Raw genomic sequence first — 23,990 nt, 5'->3', positions numbered from 1 at the left:
ACCATTGATTATTAATCAGCAGATACGCTGTAGGCTAAATTCAGGTAAATGTCACAGGGAGATTTAAATACAATTTCATTTCTTCCAAGAGTACTTGAAGCGCCATATTTGCCAACTTCAAATAATATACCAAAATCACCTTTTCTTTTTTCTTTTGGAAATAATATTTCATTCTTCAGGTATCAAATGAACTTCTCTATTCTTTCTTCAGTGATACAGTCACGTTGTTAAGAAAATAGAAATTCAACTCTGTTTTTTTTTTTTTCCTATGGAAAACAAATTTGCAAGTGGCTTTGTAATTGCAGTATTTTAAAAATGGAGAAGCTCAGCACAGTTTACTGAGGTGAGATTGATAAGGGGTTCTAGCATGAAGGTGAGGTAAATCAACACACATCACCTGCAATAAAGATAAGACTTATAAAGTGATAAGGAAAAAGATAAACCCTGTTTAAATGTAAAAGAAACAGCTGAGGAATTTACATGCTTCTATTTTTTTCAGTAAGCGATATAAGGTAACAATGTTGTTTAGCAGCAACAGATGTCTTTGAAGCATTATATCAGGATCAGCTATCTTGTAGAAGCCTCTTAAGATAAATAATAGGTTCTGTACTAATATCACTATCTACACAAGACCAAGAATGCCTCAAAGCAAGCAAGCTGATGCCCAAATTGCAGTCTCACAAATCACCCCAGAGTACCCTACAGCTAGCTTGCTGGTGGCCTTATACTTGTGTTCTTCGTCTTTCAGACTCATAAGATAAATAGCTTAACTACACTAATTATTCCAATATCAATTTTTCATTTCATAATACCTGTCACAGGGAAGTTGCGTGATTTTTGAGTAGGAGGGTAATGGCCAGAAAACTCCTTATGCTTTAGCTGGCTCACTCAAAACAATTTGATAATTCCTTCTGGACATGTTTAGTCGAGTATCAGCAAGGACTATTTAGCTTTTGAGTTACTCTTTGTGCCTCTAAAACTTTATGTTAGAAGTTGGAAACACGAACTCCTAAGTCTATCTTTATTCCTTTGCTATGATATTAAAAGAATTTGAACCTAAAAGGAAAAAAAACCCTATAGTATTTCTACTATAACTTTAAAAAGGAGTGGTGTTTCCTTGCCCTGAAATATATGTAACTGATGATTTCTCATAGTTAAAACTGAAATCTGCTTTTCTTTTCCAGCATACCTTTGGTATTCAAAGCACATATATTTTAGTATTTGTTCATTCAGTCCTCAAAATGGGTGCTTTGCCATAAAGATTGACAACCTGAAATATCATTATCAATGACTACAATAAACTGTATTGTTACCTTGTCGAATATGGGCACATTATTGGCCAGCTTTATTGCAAATAATTTCAAATAAAGTTGAAGCATCACATCTGTTGCCAGTGTAAATAAAAAATAAGTAACAACAGAGACTTAAATAAACAATGACTAACTGCAAAATAAATACAAGTCTAAATTTATTGCCATGTTTATAATTTATTGGTTCTTTGCCTTTAACTTTGGAAATCCAGCCAAGTTGTACCTACTAACTCCTGATAAAAGCCTGGGCAAAGGGGTAGAATATTTGTGAATCTGGGTATGTGTGAAACTGCTGAGAAGAAAACCAGGTTCTGAATCATGACAGGGACGTGCACACCTTGGAAGCCCTCAGAAAGCCTTGCTGTTGTCTTGGATGAGGCCAGGATTTAAACCAAGAAGCGTATGAGGTCTGAAAAGGAGTTCAGGATGGGGAAAGGGGAGGCGGTGGAGAACAGGAGGCACTGCGTGTGATCCCAAGAGGTATAACAATTGACATTCAGAGGGGAGGGACAGTTGTAGCTGAACACAGATGAATTGCCACCTCCCAGCCATATGAAAACAAAATGCTGACATGTCAAAGGTTTCGTGACTTTTTTGAAAGCAAAGATTCTTGGGTTTTAGGTGTACAGCAAAAATTAAATCCCACAGCTACAGTGCTAGCATGGGAGCTAGGTGGGGTGGGTTGAACACCACATGTTTAGAGGGCATTAGAAATAGCACAGAGAAAGATGATGGCCTATGAATGGCACATGGCAGTGTGAGAAGTGAGTTTTCCCCAGATCAGCTGTATCACCGGGTAGATTTAAATGTGTATGAGCTGTCTAATATGCCACAAATTCCAGAAACTTGAAAAAAAATGCACATCAGATGGTGTTAAAGTAATCATTATTATAACCTCAGGCTACCCGCAGTCACTTAAAACATTCAAATCCCGGGACATTGATACTGTTAATGTTCTACTATTCAGACGTGATACTAATTTAGAGAAGGTTAATGTGGATTTTTAAAGAATCCCATTCACTCCAAGTGTTTTCAACAGCCAGTAAGAAAGAGTGCTTAGCATAGAAGGCCTCAATTTCAAAATGACAGGATGCCTCAGTTCTTCATCCTCTTTTTGCCTACCACATGTAAATTTATCAAGAAAATACGCTAGTTTGCACAAATTCCTATCTCTTCGGTGGGAAAATAGAGTAGCAATTTATTCTTTCCCCAAGCCTTTTCTGTATATTTTTTTTTTCAGAGAAGATTATACAGTTTATGTTATTTCAGTGGATTATCTAGTTATAACTTCAGAAGACAATATATTCACGTTTGGGGAAAATGCAATAAGCGGGGATCATTTATTCATCGTCTTTGATTATTTTCTGCCGAGTCTATTTTATTGTCCAATTCTAAAAAAAAAGAAAAAAGTTTTTAAATTAGCAATTTCTTTCTGAAGTAAGACACCCCAGCAATAAAGTACTGTGCTTTTTACAGACTGAAATGTATCAGTCATCAAGCAATAATACATGCGCTCAGAGCACATTTTAAAAAAGTGAGCTACTTTGAAAAGAATGAAACTAATATATTCGTTCCATAAAATTACTAAAAGATGACCTCTAGCTAAAAAAATACCACATTTATTGAGAAGGTGGTGTGCATTACTGAGGTACTCTGTGTCAGAATAGTTCACTTAATTTTGCAGTGAGATGAAAATACTAAGATATTACCTAAGGAATCCATTTCTGTATTTACACAGGCACTCCTCTGATTAAGTGCCAGGTAAAATATGCTGCAGTACACACAGCTTGAAACCACATGGAGTAAACTGAAATTATAAATTCTTGAGCGTTTTAGTGAAATCACAACTGAAACACCGTGTTTGAGTAACTAAATACAAATTATGTACTTTGAGAAAGATAGGGACATCATTAGGGAAAAATAACCCCAGTGAAACCATCAGCATTAAGCGATCGGAGATTATACCCCGCTGGAACCTGTAATTTCAGCTCTGTTCCTGCTGAGGTGGCATTTACTATTATTCATAGGATGGTGGTTGTATTTATCTTGCTGTCATTAATTCACAGCCAGCCTTTGGATGGGACAGTGAAAGACAACTGCACTCTTGCATTCAACATGACCGCTACACTGAGTTTCCAGCATGGGTGAGAATTCGTAATCTAATGAATGTAATCACAAATGTGAATGAATTCTTACCCATAATGCATATTCTAAGAAAGTTCATGGGCTCTTTAAATCCAACAGTTACTCTTGGTGACTATTTTGGACTATGCTGACAAAGGAAAAAAAAAAAAAAAAAAGCTGACAAACAGGGAAGAGTGCTGAACTGGTCTGACTGTCTCATATCATTTCTTTCTACAGTTGCATTGAAAAATATAGGTACCTACAATGTTACATGATTTTCTCTGATGTAACTATCTTGTGCAACTGATTTGAGGGGATTAAGGAAGCTGGTACAGGCTGTCTGCCTTTGGAGACACCTGGACGATTTGATCATTGAGAAATTTCATACTACTTTGGAAAAAGAAAGGAGAAAGATCTTGCCAAACCCCTCAGAAAGTCACTCCTCTCTGGTTTTCTACAAAGCTTGTGTATTAAAAATTCACATGCAAATATACGCTAAAAAATGTAGTAGTATACTAACACATCCAATGAGTGCTGAATTTTCTCAAATGAGATTGAGAAGAGGCAGAATTAAAGCAAAGGTTTAAAATGTTGTAGGTGGCATTAAAATCCACTGGCAATAAGTAGAGTTGAAGTAAGAATAAGCCTTAATTGCAGAAATCTTAAAAAAAATATATATAAAAAAATCCAATAGCTTATCAACATAAACAGTCACGAAGCACTCAGATGGGAAGTGGTGTCAGGGGTGTGGGGAGGAAACGTGTTTTCTATGTTGCACAATTACTTGCTCGAGTGCCTCAGGCACTTGAAAGCTTCAAGGTGCGCTTTGCATCAGCATTGTAACTTGTCTGTAGATTATCCGATTTAGCAGAGTTATATCCCTTTGAAAAGAAAATATACCTGTTTCCTACAAGATAAAGTGAAGCAAAGTTAATTTTTTTGCATTTTAGAAGTGATTGTCTTTTTGGTCTTCAGCATCTGATCACTGGGGCGAGAGGGGGAGGGAAGCTCTCAAAATACCCCGTCTGCAGAGCCTGTGCGGAGGGAAGAGCACAGACTGTACAGAAGCTGCAGACTCCCACCAACCATGAATTTTGGAATTTTTTGGCAGCTTCTGCTTTTCCTCTCGCGCTCAAGAACATTTCAAAGGCAGGATTACAAAAGACGACATCACATGTTCGGTTCAAAACTGTAACTGGGGCTCTGAGGAGAGGAAAGGGGGCAGATACGGAGGCAGCGCAGGCTGTTTTGAAGGACTCATTACAAAGCACTTACCTTTATACCTCTCTGCACAGGTAAGGGTTGCAGCCGAGCAAATGATTCACCTCCTCTCCATTTAGCCAGTAAGGAGGAAGATTAGTTAACCTGAGACTGCTTTAACAACCTGTGGATCTGACCTAAATACCACAGTTAAGCAACAGGGTTTTTTGAATGTAGGACTTCAGGCAGGAACTGGACTGATACAAACCTGAACACTTGTCAGTCTTTGCTCTAACCAAGGCATTTATAAACACGCGGCAGCCGTCTGCGCCTATGGATTACGAATTTCTCAATACATTCAAGGGGTAAGGTTGCCACATACCAGAAACTTGAGGTCACAGAGAAGACCAAAGTAGTATCACCTCCTTAAAGCAATAATTAATATGACTAAACAGCAACTTTAAACCTCCTACTCTTTTGCCTTTCCCCTGGAAGGACTTGGTACAGCTTTTGTTTTGCCTAGAAACTCCTACTACACACTGATCAAGATGAACACCTTGTTCTTGCCCAGTGGCATGCCTAGAGTGCAGAGAAGGGAGCACTGAAAAAAAAACACCCGAAAAACAGAAACTAAACCTAACAACAACAAAATGGGCAAACCCATGCCTTTACATCTATTAAAGATTTTAAATCCTTGCATCGGCACTTCCTTTCCACTTGTTTAGAACTTCATCTCTCCCAGGGAAGGACAGAAGGGAGGAGAAGAAAACCACCACTATTTGGATACTCCTTTTGCTGACCCTATCATCTTTGTTAATAGTCTCTAATGAATAACTCACTCATGGATAAGCACACTAGCATTATTATTTTGTCTTAGCAGAGTCAGCATGATTCACAAGAGAGCAGTCATAAGACTGTCACGGTTCCCAAATTGCCAAAAGCTGTGGGAAAACAAAAATTAGTAGCTGAGAGAGAAGGTTTAACTCACTACCATGAACAAGCCAGCAGCCTGTTGGTTGATCTGAAATATATACATACAAACACACTTAAAAAAGAAAAATTGCTATCCAACAGAGACTACTCTAGAGCAGACAGGTTTCTCCTGCCTGAGAACGACAGAGAAAAATCACTGTAATAAATAAATGTATTTATTATACCAACTTGGCTGGAAAAACAGTTCTTTGACACACAATCTCTCTTATTAGGGCCTTAAATTATACTGACTTTAAAAGTGCTAAGATGGACGTAAGAGTGCATTTAGGCATCACATCTTACTCTTCCTATGCCAGGTTTCCCTTTTCTAGCCCAGTCTTTTGAAAGGGGTAGTAAGAGACCCATTGCGAGGTACACGTCTACACGCTGATCACTGTCCTGGCCAGAGGACTGGAACCATTCCTACAGATACCTGCCAGAAACCACCGACATCTGCTGGTTTTCAGAAATGAAAACTATGTTTTCTTGATCCTTTGGGGTCTAGACAAGTTGACTCTGGGCATAATTTTACTATCTTGTCAAAAGTTTATATGTGGTAAAGACCCCTTCTGTGAGAGTTTGCGTGAAGGTGTTCTACGGCTGCGGATAGAGGAATGGTTACCAGAAAGCAGCAGGCTGAGGAGATTATATGCTGAGCCGCAGCATGTGAAAGTCTCCTGGGAACTGATAAACTCTGGAGACCAGTTGTCCTGTTAAGTCCACCACAACTGATACATTCAGAACACCAAGAGCCTGCTGGCTGTGTACAAAGCCACTACCCACATTAGTATCAACCATGGGTTGCATTAACTTGGATCATGTCCGAGCAGGTAGTAGTTGCTATATGCAGACAAAAAAAACTACAGGGTTACATAGACACACCTGATGAAACAAAGGGTTCTTCGAGGGACTTTCTAAACTACCTACCTAGGAACCAGAGGTCCCAGGGGTTGGGATTGGCCTCCCAGTTGTTGCTCCCACAGAGTAATTGAGAGCGTGTGAGTAAGTGAATGTGTTGTGTGAATAGTTATCTGCTATTAGTAACAGCTTTATCAACAAAAAGCCTTCTGTTGGTTGTGACCTGTATCTCTCTCAGCTAGATCTGCTACTATGGTAAAGAGAATTTACAGAATCAATCATCCAACTATTTTATCAGTTATTTCTTGGCAATACTAATCCCCAGTAACTAGGACTGCTGCTGTCACTAACTGATTTCATTTCTCACGACTTGCTCAAAAAAGTACTTGCAGAACTCACTCTATGGAAGAATTCACTTCCAGGACTTTTTTGGCAGTTCAGAAAGTGGGACTCCCAACTGTTCATGACAGAAACATAGTGAGCCAACCTAACCAGTTTTCCTAGTCCATGCGATTTGGGCTCTCCATTTGAACACCAGCATGTGCTGAGATTAATCAATCACAATAGACCAAATAAACTAACGGTATTAACCTTTAGTTGCTTTTACTGCTGAATGGCAAGTTTAGGAAAGCAAGTATCTCTAAACAAAATTCCTGCTGCTGCCACTTGAAGATAAGTTTCTAAAGAGCCTGAACCTTTGTTAAAACCCCCTCCATTTTTCCATAATTCCTGGCCAAAGAAAAAACCATACCAGCGTAAACCTTCCAAGTATTTTCAGCAGACCTTTACAATTTGGCACATAGAAGTATCTCCCATGCATATGCAATACACCTACCAATTGCACCACTACCACTAAAAGTTGTGCAATGCCATCACGCATTACTCAGTTGGAGAACTACCCCCAGGAATCTTAGAGCTGTTAGGAAAGCTTTTAATGATCTCATCTGATGATATACAAACTAAGCATTCATGCCTCTGGAAAGACTCTTTAGAAGAAACATGTTGTTGTAGGTGTTGTTATTCTACTCTAATAATTTCACTTCTACTCTTCTGTGATTTCACTGTTTGCCTCTTTTCAGTAACAACTCCATGGAATTAGAAACTGGCAACTTCTCTCCTTAGCAGCTTCTCTTCATTGTCCCACTCTACTACTTCAATAAAAAGATGCGAACACAAGTGGACGTTTCTCTTTGAAGACAGACAGATAAAGATATGAGGGTGAGTTACAACATGACACCAGGCTGCTAGAGCAGCGCTAATAAAAATCAGCTGATGGACTGTTTACATTGCTTTGCATAAACTCCCTCAAGCGCCCTGAGCTGAATAGTAGCTTTGTTGCTCTCAAAGTTTCTGCTCAGCTGGTTTACCAAGGTCTTGCCCTTAGCTGCAAGCTACAGGATTGCACTTTTAGATTTTTTGCTTCATTTGTGTTTATAATCAGGAACTTTCTTCTGGAAATCCCAGTGACAATGACTGCCAAGCCCTAACAATGAGCTCTTAGGCTTTGACAAAGGGCTGAATAGAAATGCAGCTTAACAAAGTAAGTTTTTTTCTTAACAATTCTTTCTTATCCAGTAAATACTGTGTTTGAAATACCCATGGCAATTTCTTAAGGCATTCTTGACATCTTAATGCAAATTTTCCCTTCTATAAAGCCAAAAAAGGAGACATTTAGTACTTTCAGTATCTCAAAAGTGAGACTACCTCACTAAACTGTTCGAACTTCTCAAGCAGTGTTCTCTCATTTATTGTTTTTCCAGCTAGTGTTTTTTGTTTAGATGTGGATTGCTTTACTCTCGTTACCAATATAAGAAGATGACTCAGACTGAAAACATCACCACTCTAATGCTTCTGGAGGACATACATACAGAAGTTGAACTTTCTGATGAAAAAAGATACAGAAATATTCTGAAATGTCAGTGTTCCTTTGAGTCAATAAATATCTTCCACTCTTCCTGCCAAACTTTTATTGTCAGACTGCATGCTGCAGATGTTAAATATTAAAACTTCATTTACAGGAAAACTTTTCAGTTTTCTTTTTCAGCAAAATTTTGACCACTTTAGAAAAAAGGACTAGGAACGTTTTGCTTACATAAAACAGAGATAAAAGGAAGCAGATTATTGTGATTTGGGATTTTCTAAGCTTTCTGCCCCTCACAAAGCTGAAAAAAATGGTTTAAAGATATTATTAAAATGTAACTACCTCAGCAAGTAGTACCTGCAAGATCCCAGGCAGGTATCCTCTTCCTGGATGCATATGCAGTATCTTGTCAAATCAAACCAGAGAAGGGAGGAATAAGCAGAGTTCCCCATTATTTTAAATACTTCAGATAGGCCAAACCCACCGAGCAGCCAGTATCAGCAGACAATATTTATAACTCAAGGCACAAGAAAACAAATCTTCTGACAGAGAAGCTAGGTTAACGTCCAAGGAAGGACAGTTTCCCCCAGGATTTACCAATGAGATTAGCCCTACCACTAGATTCTGGATGGGAATGGACCTCTCAAACTTTATTTTTGTGTTTTATTACTCTGTGCTTTATTACAGAGTGAATCTTCATGAGTTCTTGAAATTTTGTAAGAGGCCTGATCAGGTTCTTCAGCTCCAAGAAATACTACAAAATCTCTCAAATCTGAGGGTGAACTCTAGAAGAGAGGGCTGCAAGGTACAATCAGAGTTTTATTCCTCAGGTATCATTAAAAGTTATTTAAAAGGCTTGATATATCATGAAGATAAGCTGCCTCTTTGAATTTGTCAAACCCTGTACTCAAATTACGAATTAAAATTGGTTGCTTAATTTAGAACCTTTCTATAGCTGTGTTAAGATTTCTAAAAGAACCTTAAGTTTTACCTGTGTAAACATCTTTGAAGTTTACATCTTTGAAGTTTAATAGGACTATTTTAAACAGCATAGGCTTGCTAATTTTTTTCTAATATAGTTCATAAAAGGAACTATTCAAGTACTATGACTTTGGAATAGGAGTTATTAGAAAATACCTTAAAATAGTATTTTTGAAATCTGTAACAAAATAATGACTCAGCTATCTTTAATATTAAATTCTTGCCAAACCAGCTACAAGTCATCAACCAAAATAGCAGTATTTATCTGTAGAAATAACTGACCTATAAAATAAAAAAATAATATAAGTACTCATGAAAATATAAATATTATTTAATAGTATAATCTTAATAAAATTTTATTCAAAATAAACATAGTGAATAGTTTCTAGGACTTGCTCAGTCTCCACACAATCATATCTGAACTGAGCTGAGCTTCTGCTATTTTCAAAGCCGTTTCCCGGTAAATACCGCCATTCATTGTTTGATTCATACTTAGCACACTCTCTTCCCGTTCACTCTGAAGCTTCTTTCTGAATTGCTGAACTCCTTCCTCACTGTCCAGTAAAGAAGCCACAGGAGTATCACTGATTTTCTTGCCAGGCTCATTCCCCCATTTTGAACTGTTTTCAGCTTTAGTTTCTTTTGAGAAGAACGAACTCCTTGAGGTAAGCATTTCTTTTTCCAAAGCCAGTGCTAACTGTTCAGTAAGTACACCTTTGCTTCCAGATCTCAGGAGTTTTACATCACAGCTTGGTGGGAGAACTCTAGTAAGGCTGTGAAGGCACTGGAACAAGACAGTCAGATTTCTGTAAAATAAGATTATTATTATTAAAGCTATCTTATATCTTCAAAATTATATAGTGGAAAATAAAACAAAGCTACTTTAAATCAGAGAAAAACATGCTGATTATGGTTTTAAGTATTCTGTACCTACAAAAGTAAGCAAGGTCTTTTTAACGGTGTGCACACTAGCCACTGTACGTCAAAAGAACTGACACTAAGCAGACTGCAGCAACATAAATATTCTATGGTAAAATATATGTCCATGATTAGGGTTACACGTGCATCACTGGGATTTTTAAGAAGCAATTCAGTGTATGTGAGGACCACATGTAATAGCACAAAAGAAATGTGTTTTCGGGTCTACATTTATGGACAGAAAGAAGTCATTTATTTTCATAGATTGTCATTATCAATAGGTATGTATTAGGTAGCCCACAGCTTGTCTTTTTAAAATGGTCACTGAATAGGGAAAGTTGCACTTAAAAATCAAACATTCAAAATTCTTAAGAAACCAAGACAAAATAGTGCTGGTAATCATCAGGGAACCCACTCTCCTGGATACCAGTGTAGCATATATGACACAGCGACATATTCCTCATTCTAAGAGGAATGCAGAGTTTGTCCAAAATCTTATTTCCAGTGTTTGCCCAGATAAACTCCTTGGAAGATGTCTCTTGATGGAAAAGCAAAAAAAAAAAAAAAAAAATCTCAGAAAAAAACCCAACACACCACCACCAAAAACAAACAAAAAGTCGCTGACTGAGCTGCTCCAGAGCTGGCCTGACCAGCAGCTGAACAGCAAGAAAGATTCAACTGGACAGGGTTCTGGGCCATCTTGTCTAGACTGTGCTTTGCCAAGAGAGGTTGGACCAGATGATCCCTGAGGTCCCTTCCAACTTAGTATTCTATGATTCTACAAAAAAAAAAATCAACCCAAAAAAACCCACAAGCACCCTTAAGTAGCCAGTTTTCTCACACAGATCAGGAAGGCATTTTTTCTTAAAGTACTTCTATTTCAATTTAGTTATTTTAACATTCCACTCATTATAATACATATTTTGGTTCTGAAAGGCTGTGAAAAAGAATAGTCTGTAGCTCCCACCTATCACAGAAATATCCTAGCTGGATAAAAGATCAATCTAAAGATGAATTGTCTCAGTCCAGCCCAAACCATGACAATGGCAAAAAAAAAAACCAGAAAGTACAATCATAGTTACATCATAAACATGCAGTTCACTAACTATTAATGCAAAATTGGATCAAAAGTGAATAGTATCAAGTAACAACTTTTCAAAAGGAACCAAAAGTCTGGAGGCTTAAAATTTTACTGTTTAACTTCTTAAACTTCATCCTTTCCACTAACATAAAAAAAAAGAAAACAACTCCTAATTGAGTAAAAGATTGCACCTCACTATAAATTAGAAACTCTTAAGAGATATACCTTTTCTTGCTTTTATTTTTTAGCTTGAACTCTTCAGGACAGGCAACAACTGTCAATACTTGGGAAGTACTTTTTATATTGTGAGCCTTATCCAGCTAAATTGTAAATTATAGCAGTATTAGTAACTTGTTTAGCCTGGTTTAGGAAATTTTATAGACATTTGTCCAAGAATCTACATAAGAAAAGGAAATCACGGGGACTCTTCAGATTATTTCCTTTTCAAAATCATGATAGATAGGAAATAAACATATCAGTTTGGGGTTTTTTAAGGAATTCTTTTTAAATCAGATGTGGAAGAAAAATTATATATTACACTAAGAATAACGTAAGAGAAATTAACATAAAAACACAATACAGTGAAACAAACAAAAGAAATAGTACCAAGGAGATATTAATGGAGACTAGACTTATTTGTAATTCGATATTCTAGCCTAGAGGAAGTTAAAGAATGCAGTTCAGGTTCTGCCAGAGTTCTGATTTGAAAATAACTCTGTTATTGCTGATAGTTATCTTATCATCCTATTGGAAGCGTATTTGTTATGTTATGGCTGTTGTTTATGTTACCTGAAAGAAAAAATAGAGTAAAGTAGTAAAGAAAAACAGTGTATGCAAGATGAACATAGTCTACACTGTTTGAGCAATTTTACCTGCAAAATAACGTTAGAATTCCTTCAAATGGATTTTTCAGGTTCCAGTTAAAAACTGTACCGTACGTATTTCCTGCTTTATGACAGAATATGTGGTCATGGCATTCCTTAAATGGCGTGCACTCCATTTCTCCCAGTAACCATGAATTTACTGGAGTCAACGTGAAGTCAGAAGACACAATCTGAAAGGAGAATCTGACAGATACTGCAAGGACAGCAAGTATATCTTCCATGGAACCTGCAAGAAAATACAGTAAAAACATATTTGACCTCAATATTTTGATGATGTTGCATTCATTAAATGTACTTACATTTTTGGTTCTCACCCCCCATTTTACGTGAAGAGTTTGCACCTGCATTCAGGTGTTCTTTGGGAATTTTCTTCTCACCTAAATTCTCATACCTACTTCCATCAAACAAAATAGCTGATTAACCAAGCCCCACATATATAATGAAAGGTCTAAAAATAATCATCACCTTGCCAAAAGATGACTATTAATAGCCTCCTGTGATAGAAAGATGACACATTGGCTTTGGTGAATGATATTGCATTAAAGGAAAAAAGAAATTAAAATTCATTGCAAACAATCAAAAGGTTATTTTGCCACAAGTGGAAACTCAGTTCAAAATCAATTCAATCAGGAATATTAAAAGAAAGGAAAATAAATGACCTTAAAAGACATGTAGACGAGGAAAAGCTTCAATTACATTGGTATTAAGAGGTAATACTGTGTCATAAAAAAAAATAATCTATGTATCTAATCAACAGTATCTCGTTTATAGAAAAAACGCAGGCTTCAGCATTCTGTACTCAGCCTTATGTTCAAAATTAACCTTTCCAGATAGACTTCAGCAGCAATGCTAGCACAAAACTTTACAACAACTCACTTAACGTTTTTTCCATTTTGAAAACTGTTCCATCTTGTATTTCACCCAGCTTTTAATTCCCAACAGATCTGCGCGGTTCACGTTCAAAGACACAGATGTGATTACAACTCGATAACTTAGCTTGGCATCACCAAGAGTAAACAGAAGAATCAGCCATATATTTATGAATCCAAATAATATCAATCCATTTACCTGTACAGTAACTATTATCCCTTAGCATCTTTACTGAATATTTTCCATTTGAAATATCTTCCAGACTTAAAAAAATTTTCCCACAGAGTACAGTAATCTTTTTGCTCTCTTGTATACTATCGTTCTGATGTTTTTGTTTCTTCATATGTAGAAGAACTATGCAACATACACGATGAAATGCCAATAATGGTGCAAGGCTGGTAACAGCAATGACTGGCTTTGCTCCATCCAGCTGAACCCTTGAACATCTCTTAGGAAACTCTTTTTTCAGATCATTCTTTCTATGCAAGTCCAATTTAATCTTTTTTGGAGGAGGCTCAATTTGGCACGAGGAGACAGCCAATGCTGAGAAGGCTTTGTTCAGCTTAATGATTTTATTTCGACACTCAATAATTGGAGAAATCGAAGAGAAGTCTTGATCCATCACTAAAGATAAACTGACATCACTCAGTGACCTGTGAAAATCCATATGAGATGATTAGACTTCTGGTTTGTATTCTGCCTTCTGAAAAATAACCAGAACTTTGCAGATATGCGAAGACATATGCAGATATATACAGACATTTAAGACTACCGCAAACTCCAATATCATTCCAGGTTAGACTGTGCAAAGAGCACAAGTCCTTCAAATTACTATTTCATCTAAGCTTAGTGTAAAGATTTTGAAAATGTGGACTAAATTTTCTAAGAGCTTCTAGGAGTTAGATGCTTCATTTCAACTGAATGAATTTGGATGTCTAATTCACACAGAAAATGTTGAAGATTCCACATAACCCATGCAGATACTCTATGACAATTATAATTTAAAGACTTAACTTTCTTTTAACAAAAAAGTTACAGAAAATATCAATTCTTCCCTTTTTGAGGACTAAGAGCTCTTCTGATGTTCCATATTGTTTTATAGATATCCAAACAAAATTGAATATAAAGAGTAAAATAAAAGTTTTAAAATATTATTACCTTAAACGTGCAGTCATTTCCTGAAACTTATGAAGTACTTTACTTATTCAACACAGGGTTCTTTCAATGAAATCCTAATATTACTATTTCAGATCCTCTCTTAATGGATATATTTTACTCTGACAATCAATTCAGTCTCAAGATATCACTGACATATGAAAGTCTTATGAATGTCTAATATTCTTTACAGAGAAGTATCACCACCTCGCAATGCACTTTAAAACATCACTGCAATCTTGCACAAGTAGGAAGCACAAAAATAATCAATAAAGACTTGCAGTGCCTGGGGTGGAAAGAAAGCAAGCCCTTTTCCCCAAAACCACAGGTCATTGTATATAGTACTGAACTGGAGACCAGAAGACCTCGGTTCTGCTGCTAGCCTACCAGGTAACATTTGACAAATGACTTCACAGATCTTTTCTCAACTGAAAAAATGGGGGAGAGGGCAAGAACGGTTCCAAATCTTCTGAGTATTTCTGAAGCTATATGGGAATTAATTATTTCATTTTCAAAAGCAAATTCATCATCAAAGCTAAAAGAATAAACAATCTCTTGCCTCCATGGCTCTTAACAGAGAGGCCAAGATGTCAAGAAGATGAGGTCAACTTTCTTGTAAAGTTATAGCAATCTGGCAGTTGAGAAATAATACACCCGCAGCTCCAGCAGAATGGCCAAAGGGCGTAACTGGTCAGGCCCCTCACAACCACTTGAATGATTTTCAGTGGCAACAGTAGTTTTTAAGCTTACCCTAACACGGTGTCAGCTACAATGCTTGTGGGAATATAGGTCAAAAGACTTCTGACTCCACCAAAGTTTACATTACACAATGCACATCATAAATTTACGTTTCATGTAATCCTGTCTTTTTAAACTGTGTTCCAAATTAGTTCCCTCCCTGTAAGGGGGAAATTACATGAGTAGCATTTACAACTAGAACTGAGCAATTAAAATGAAGAGAATAAACAAATAATTTTAAAGACAATAATAAGAATAAACAAATCATTTTGAAGGTTTAAGTATCAATATGGCTGATCATTCCACATAATTCACACAATACATAAGCTTAGCAAATATTTTATTTGATTGGATACTTGACTGTAGCATAGTTCAATTCAAAAGCTGAGTATTTGTTAAGTTGATCAGAGGATATAAAATGTTTTCTTTTGCGCTTCTTTAAGCAAATTGTTCTTTAGGAATGGCAAGATGTTAACAGTAAGGCATCAGGAACCGTATAGCTAAGACAGAGCTTTATATACACCACATACAGATGTCAGCATAGCTATGTATGTCAACACGGATTATGAAGAATCATAATTTGCGTCAAAGAAAACTCTGTTGTAAAAAGTGTCCAGTAATGATGTTGTTACACTGACACAACTGATTTTTAGCTATTTTTTTTGCATGGTGCTAGAGAAAGACAAGCAGCAGCAACAATACTGACAAAGACACACACTTAATACACTTTATATAAAGAAGCTCAAAATGAGAAAGTTCAAGGCCTAAAAATCCACTTGTGCTACTGCAGAGCTTAACCTGCAAATTCAATTTCTATAAAACTACTCAATGAAATTATTAGATAAACACGTATACTTACAAGTAAAATGATTCAGTTAGTTTTACTCCAACTACCAAGCTGTCACCCACAACACGCTGCCACAATTTCTCTATGAAGTGCTCTGGGACTTTAGACGCCAATGATGTCTCTTTGCTAAGAGAATGAGGAGGATTTTCTACATCATCCCAGAGAGAGACAAGACCTTCCTTACAGAAAAATGTTTTTTTAGGTAAATCAAGTGGAGATAATAGTTCTTTTTATACAGCATTAGTTCATGTTTTACCACAAATGACCACAGGAAGTGCTTTTAAGACACATAAAATGAAATCTATATAAACTAGTTTATTCTCTACAATAGATTCAAAAGATAGAATTGCATTTTCTTAAAACACAATATTATGAAAAGCACAACTCATTCTCTCCTTATAAACATAATGTATAAATCTTAAATTGTCATACAATTAACAGTCCAAAGAAGACTGAAGCTATTAGAATTTATTTTATATTACTGCATTAACTCTTGCAATTTTGTTGTCTAAACCTGGCTAACTTGAAAGGGACCACAACATTAATTGAAATGGAGATCAACTCCATTTGAAGTAAATTAGGAAGCTTCTTTTGAGCAACATATTAAGATATCATTTACCTAATCTCCATCACCTTCTCAGACCACAGTTCACTCTGCCCCCATTATAAAATCAGTTTTGCTTACACAGATCTATGACAGCTCATTTTTTGTAACACATTAGATCAAAGGCAGATATTTAATATCTAGCCAACTGTGCTAATTAAGACTGTACACTCCCCCTACTGTTTGTCACTAACTCTTTGTTAGAGGTTACTCCTCCATACAACTCAGTTTTCAGAAAGTATTGTGCAAATCAATTTCAAGTAAAGACAGCCAAATTTACTCTCATCTACCTACACTGACAGGTTAGGGTAATGAAACAGACTTAAAAAGCTGAATAATGAGTTCTGGTAGTGGCCATCGCTACTGGTGAAAGTAACAAGTGGTTGAGGGGAGCACCCTCTACAAATGGCTTGGCAGAATTCAGAAGTGATCTGTACTCTCTTCTGCATTTTACCTCTTTTGCAGTTGGTAGAATATGGGTTCTTTCTTCAACAAGATCTATTAATGCTCTGCAAGACTCAAGAACAACCCTCCTTTTGAGTCTTAAATGCTGTTGTAGCTCTCGAACAGAGGTGTAACCAGCCTGTAAAAGATAAAAATGATCATTAGAGTTATGCTTAGGTCTACTGTAAATAAGAACTGATATCGAAGCAATGAAGATACCTTTTCAGCTTTTCATTTCTATGCAAATACCCTAAGTCAAGATCCTGGCATTCCTCAAATAATGGCTCTAAAAAATGTTCAAGTTAGGCCAGTCTGCTGCCAAAATATCAATCTAAGAATCTTGACCTCTCAATATTACACTTAGAGTTTAAGATAAACTTCTAAGGTAAATTTTATCAAATTATGTACATATTCAACCATTTCATTATTATTTCTGCTTCACTTTTCCATTGGTATCAGTTTTGATTTCTTCTCAAGACTTTTATTGATTATTGGTCAAGTAAACATACTGAAGATTTGACAGTTACAGACCTAAGTGCAGGCTATGTCAAAGAAAAGAAAGAAAGAAAAAAGAAAGAAAGAAAGAAAGAAAGAAAAAAAGAAAGAAAGAAAAAAGAAAGAAAGAAAGAAAGAAAGAAAGAAAGAAAGAAAGAAAGAAAGAAAGATCCTGAGAAGTCTGATGTTACCAAGGAGAGAACAAAGCTCACTATTAGAATGCAAAAACAAACTTCCCTTCCCTCTACCCCCAAAAAAATTCCCAAAAAACAAATCAGGATCAATCATAACCAACTGACAAGCCTGAATAAAAAGCACTTAATGCAAGCAAAATGATGCCCTCTGCTCTAGCTGTAACGGCAAAGGGCATTTAGAGCAAGTAGCACTCACTAGTATAAGTTCTGTAAAAAATTTGCCACCTATCAAACCATCATTCTAAGTCCCAGATTCCAAGCAATAATCCAGTGCCAGACTCGAGTCAGGAGAAGAAAAGGAAGAGTTAAGAACAAAGATGACTCTACAATACCTTCCTAATCAAGGTCATCAGAATACCAAACCATTACTTACTCCCATTGGTGAATATTAACCACTGAGAAACAGAAAGTAAACGGGAAAGCACAGACTGAGAAGCAGCCAAAATGGCCAAAGATTCATGGATGTATGCTTGCTGACCAATCTCACTTCTGCAAGTCCTTTTCCTCATAAAGCAACACAAGAAAGAGACCTAAAATTCAGCACATGACAAACCCAAGACTGGGTAGCACCCCACCCATCAACTCTCTCTGAAACAAGTGACACGCATATCCTTTCTGCCATATGACAAGGTGGACTGTGCAACAGGCATCAGCAGAAGTCACAATCTGTTCACTGTGAAACTAAGGAAATAAAACTAGTTCACCTTAAAAGAGAAAATAAACATCAACATAGAAACAAGGCAGTCCAGAGCCAAACACAATAGAGCTGTGAGTAAATCCAGCATGAATGGTAGAACAGATGAATCGCTGTCAAAAGCAAAGCAAATTAAGGCAGAGGCTTAGTAGTAAGTAGAACAGACAACTGTTTTGACACACTGCAATTAAAGTTGCAGTATTCATAAATAAATAAATTAATACCCATACATACAGAACAAAAACTACTGAGCCAAGAACTGTGGCACTTCTACAAAGGAAAGAAAATAGAAACGAAGATTCATGATTGATAAGACTAAAAAATATTGGGGAAAACAAAGGTAAAATGGAAAAAGTAGACAGAAAACCAAGAGGGAAACATAATTCAGATATCTATAGGCTGAAGCTGCTTATATAGTAAATAACCAGTTCTGTGTTTTTCAAGTGACTAAAATCCCTTATAAAAAAACATCAAAACCAAAATGGGCCAATCCACAGCAACAGCTGAAAAATACTTTTTTACACTAAAAATAGTAATAAAAATCAAATATACTGACCATTTCTTAAATAACTTTCTATTTACCACCAAATCAGCTTTATCAGAATGAGAACAAAACGTTAAGACATTACAGCAATTCAATAAATCGGCAGAAAGGAATAAAAAAACAACCTGCCCCAAAACAAGCAAACCAAATCGAAGGAAACAAGTTAATCATAGGTAAAAGAATTTGGCAATATAATCCTTACAAAACCTAAATACTTGGGGCAGAACAGGCCAGTGGACATAAAAATATATTTGACTCGTATTTCTGCCAGAACAGCCAACTAAAACCATGAGAAACCCTGTAACCTCAGCTGTTGTAATGTAACTGCAGTATTCTGCCAATGAAAGTCTTCTCCAGAAAATACTAAACCCAGTGTTTAAGAAAAAAATCTTCAGAGAAGAAAAGGAGAAATGCTATTTCATTTTGTCCTAAAAGATGAGATTCCTTAGAGACCCTCAAAACATGATTTGATTACAAATTGCTAGAAGACCTGAATTTTGATGATAAATATCAAGAGGCACCCCTCCAAGGCTAAATAACCTTTGGAAATTCCCAAGATAAGGATGATCCATACACTATTGAATCAAAACAATCATTCTTGAAATTCAATTATACATCAGATGACAAAAACCAGCAAGAGTACTCCACTGTTCAGGGAAACATAGAGAACAATGGAGATCTCAAAAAGAAAGCAACGGTAAGGTTAAAAAGAAATATCTGCACCTACTACCAAATTCATCAGCATGACAATTTCAGAGACTTACAGCATGAAAACATAGGAAGATTTTCAACTTACTTATAATGCTTGTGGTAGCATGTAGCTTGGAAAATTAGCAATCTTAAAATAAATAAATAAATAATTTAGGTCTTATGAAGGATTCTGCATCTTATCAGCAGACGATACATGAAACCGCCAGTCTGTAGCTTGTTCCCAGCAGAACCAGTAGAATGTGCACAACAGACTATTCATCTGATCCTAACGCAGATTCACAGAGCCGTACTGCTGAAAGCCAGTTGGTATATTAAAAGAACAGTTAAATAGAACATACAGCGTCAATGGCAGGGCAGCCAATCTTCATTCCAACTGTGGAAGGAGAAATGAATGCAAGGGACTGAAACTAATATCTGTTTTGTAGAGGAGGAAAGTAATGTAACGAGCAGAGAAAGAATGTAGCAGCAAAGAGATCAGTTGTAAAATATATGACTACCCAAATGAATCCAGAAACAGAAAAAAAAAATGCATTTGGAAGGAAGCTTGCACTTCTGCATGTAAAAGCCAATAGGCCTTTAACGTACAAACTGCAGAACTGTAAAATGTAGGGTATCTCAAGAGGTCCTCAAAATTAATCTGACTTCTACTTTCTTGTGCCTTCCAGGAAGGAAAAAAACGTATTGTCCAGTGTTCTCCAAATAACAGCTTTTATCTTTTAGAAGATGCACAATATTTCTTTAGACATCTCATAGTTAGAACTAGAACTAGACTTTTTCAGTCTTTTCCTAATGGGTCACAGTCCTCCTTTTCTTCCAGTACTAAACTTTTGCCAGTTAATTTACTTCATTTTTAAAGGCTGGAGATAAAACTGCCATAATATCCTCCTTAAGTTTTCACTAATTCTTAAATGACAGGAGTAATTACTTCCTATCTCATACTTAAAGCACTCTTAGCAAACTAAAAATAGCCTCACATCATTGACTCAATTTGAGATTTGTTATCTCCTAAAGCTTTTTTCTTTTTTTTTTTTTTTTTTTTTTAAATAACATTCCTATTTTGTCAATTATTACCCATTTGGTATAGGCCAAGATGCACGATACTGCAAAAGAACATCTTGGAGAGTATGCTGGGTGCTTACTACTTGGATTCTGGCAAGTTTCCCCCAGATTGTTTTATAAATGATACTAATTAAAAGAAAGATACATTTTAGTTTCACCTACTGTATTTTGCAAAATTATCCTTAAAAAAACTACTAGTAACAGGAGGGAAAACATCAGCAGGTGGTGAAATAGCCACGGTTGCTAATTTGGGCAAAAAGTAAAAGCCAACTTGATTGAAGTCCATGGGTAAAGAAACAGACCATAACGTTCTTCTTTATTTTCAGGATTAACTGCCACTACTAAGCACTCACTTGGAACCACTATCTCCAAGTATATAACGTGGAGCAAAAGAAGCAAACGTTTTAGTTTTATTAAACTAGTATTTAAACATCTATAAGTAAAATGACTATTATGAAGCTCTGATAGGATAGCTTCAGCATTATCTCAAAATTTTAATTAAAACTTACTTAGACTCTTCCAATTACCCAAATGCATCTGTAACAACTGAGAGAACTGAAACACAGACTACCACTGATTCGAGAATGGATACTTAACGATGTTGTCTTCTCCCTGAACCACTTACCCAATAAAAACAATATCATTAACCTCACCCTTTAGATAATGTAATGATACAGAAAAGTAATTTGGAGAAAATATGAAAGCAAAACTAGTGAGTACAAACCTGTAATCTTGTTTCAAGGGCTTGGACAGTAAGCAAAGCATTCTCTTGCAATCCTTCTGCAGGAGTGGCATCATGTTTATAATTAATACCACTCTAAAAAGATAAATGAAACCCCTGAATTAATTAAAAAGCTGAAAGTAAGATACAGCATTATAAAAATCTGAGGGAAAACACAGAAAACCAGCAGAATCACAGTACACATTTTAAAAGAAAAATCTTATCTTCTGAAAGCAATTAGTTTGATAGCACATAATGGAAAAACCCAATTATCAGAAGATAATTAACAAGCACTATGACCTTAATTAAGAGTCCTTAGCCACAAGGTAAGCATTGTAGCAAACCTGTTACATACAGGAAACATTTTTCAACTGCATTAGTTTAATTTCCCAACAGAATGTTGATACTATCAAGGAAGTAGAATAATCTCTTCAGATAACTTATTTTATGATTACAGCAGGGAATATTGTATTCAAACTTCAGGGCATTTCACAGCACACATCCAATTTCACTTTGCACCAATACTTTAATGATTTGTTGAGGTTTTCTTAATTTAGTAAGCACAGACTGAGTAGCTGAGAAGAGGCAAGCTGAACTTACTCCGTAGTTGACCTCTCCAAGATCTGTTATTTTGAATGCATTTAACACGTCTGTATTGGAGTCATCCTTAAAAAGCAGTAACAGTTGTTCACTTCCAGAGCCAATAAAATCATCCACCAGAACAGACTTTACATTTTGCCATTTGGAAGCCACCTACAGGAGAAGAGGTTTTAAAATAGATATATTTGAATAAATATTAGATTTGAGATTTCTTTCTAGTGAAACTTGATTTTCATAAAGCGGCAGCCTATTTGGGTGTGCGGAATACAGTATTTTAAGAAAGTTCAAGCTCTCATTCTTACTCCATCACTTAGAGCCTGTGTAACTCTGCAAAAATGTAGCCATTTCTCATTAAAGATCACTTTCCAGAATACAGGTGGCAGAAAAGATGGCAACTTCTCCATGTACTCAAACAGCTGAATGCTGTAATATTTATTTAGAAGCAGTAATACCTGCAGATCAGTTAAAGACATTATACCTTAGAATTTCAGAAAGATCTTTGTTGTATCGCAACTTAAAGGTTTAAAAGGTAAATACAAATTTGTACAATAATGCCGATGACTAAATAGGACAAACTTTCATTTCCTGAGTTATGTAAGTCTTCTTGACAGACTATTTCAAAACATTAGCAGATAACTTTGTTCCTTCTGACGTTAGGAAATAAAAGCAAGGCCTCTTCTTGTCATTTTCATGAAACAACACTTTTTATTACTAGGAAGTGAGACTCAAAAGGCTTTTAAATTCCAATGAGAAGGTTATGCTTTGCAATGATATCAGTTTACTTTCACTTTAACACAAATTATGTAGGCACACTCACACTTTCTTACAACTTCTAGTTCTTATACTATGGAAGTCTTCAATTAGCAACAGAAGCTTTGGCTCAGATTCATAAAATGCATTACTAAATAATAGAATCCAGGATTTATTTTCAGATACATAAGCAAGCAATGAAAGCAGAACAATGTCATACTTCAGACAGGTTATTTTAACAGAAGCAACAATAACAACAAAAGCTATAGAACTTAGACATGTAGCTTTTCAGCTGCAGAAACTTCCAAGAAGACAATATATCCAAAACAGATACAGTAGTAAAAAGGAGGTGTTTAAAGCCAAAAATACCTGTAAGCTCTCTCTCCTCTGTACAACACACATATTTCCGGAGGCAAAAGACACAATATATAGCAAATCATTGCTACTGGTTACAGCTGTTTTTACTGAACATGGTTTCGCATAAGGAAGCTCACAAAGACCTTTAGGGAGACCATCTTGGAACCCAATAAGCTGATTCTTGTGGGTTACAGCAACAAGTGATATTCGGAGCTGTTTTTTCAACATTTCGTTCTTGCAGACGTAGACAGAAGATACCACTCTGCTGTACGCATGAGGCATGAAGCATGTGCCAGTTAGCATTTTTTGTGTTTCAATTGCGTATCCAAAGAACTCACTACCCCAGATGGCTCTGTCTGAAGTGGAAAACTCATCTTCATCTTCACTCTCTGGCAGGCAAGCAGTTCCTACCCCTAAGACAACAGTGCCTTCATCCTCAATTTCACCTATCCACACAAGAGAAGAAAGCTGAATAGGAGCACTTCGAACCGTGCAGGTGTCAGAAGAGATGTAGAACAGCTTATTGGCATGCCTCCACAGGACTGAAGGGCCAGCAAACAACCTGATGTCTTCTTTCAGCTCATAATCCAATTTAAAATGAAAGGACTGCTCAAATTGATTTGAGCTGTGAAGCAACAGTAAAAGGTATTTGACAACATTGTTCCGTTTTTTCTTTTTCATCAAAATGCAGGGAAGAATAATCCCTGTTCTGGAATCCGTTGTGCAGCTACAACAAATTATTTCAATTTGTAAGTGACTGGCACGCATGCTGAATACTCCAGAAGACTTCTGAACAAACAGCTTAGTGTCTCTGTTGAATGCCATTCTTCTGACACATAAATTCATTGTTTTATCAGCTGCTCCCTCTACATGTTTTGGTTTTGACAGCTGAAATATAAGGACTTCACCATTGTAGGACAAGAATTGTTCTTGCTCACCTAGAAGCATCTTTGTTTATTTTTATGTATACTCCTCTAGAAGAAAACTGTATGCATCTCCATTTTTGTCAGGATTATTC

At 36.3% G+C, this 23,990-nt stretch overlaps 1 protein-coding gene across 1 annotated transcript; it reads right to left on the bottom strand.

Moving 5' to 3' along the window:
* Positions 1-9,691: 9,691 nt before the first annotated feature.
* FANCB (FA complementation group B) lies at positions 9,692-23,920 on the bottom strand. The gene is made up of 8 exons (XM_074155861.1): positions 22,985-23,920; positions 21,866-22,018; positions 21,269-21,361; positions 16,858-16,986; positions 15,812-15,978; positions 13,258-13,712; positions 12,178-12,415; positions 9,692-10,112 (listed from the first exon to the last, which is right to left on the bottom strand). The coding sequence occupies exons 1-8, from the start codon at positions 23,918-23,920 to the stop codon at positions 9,692-9,694; spliced, it is 2,592 nt and encodes an 863-aa protein (XP_074011962.1).
* Positions 23,921-23,990: the final 70 nt, after the last annotated feature.

The sequence above is a fragment of the Numenius arquata genome, chromosome 1, assembly GCF_964106895.1.
Source record: "Numenius arquata chromosome 1, bNumArq3.hap1.1, whole genome shotgun sequence".
NCBI classification, from domain to species: Eukaryota; Metazoa; Chordata; class Aves; order Charadriiformes; family Scolopacidae; genus Numenius; species Numenius arquata.
The sequence above is the reverse complement of the archived record's forward strand: the minus strand, read 5'-3'. Positions and strand labels throughout refer to the sequence as shown.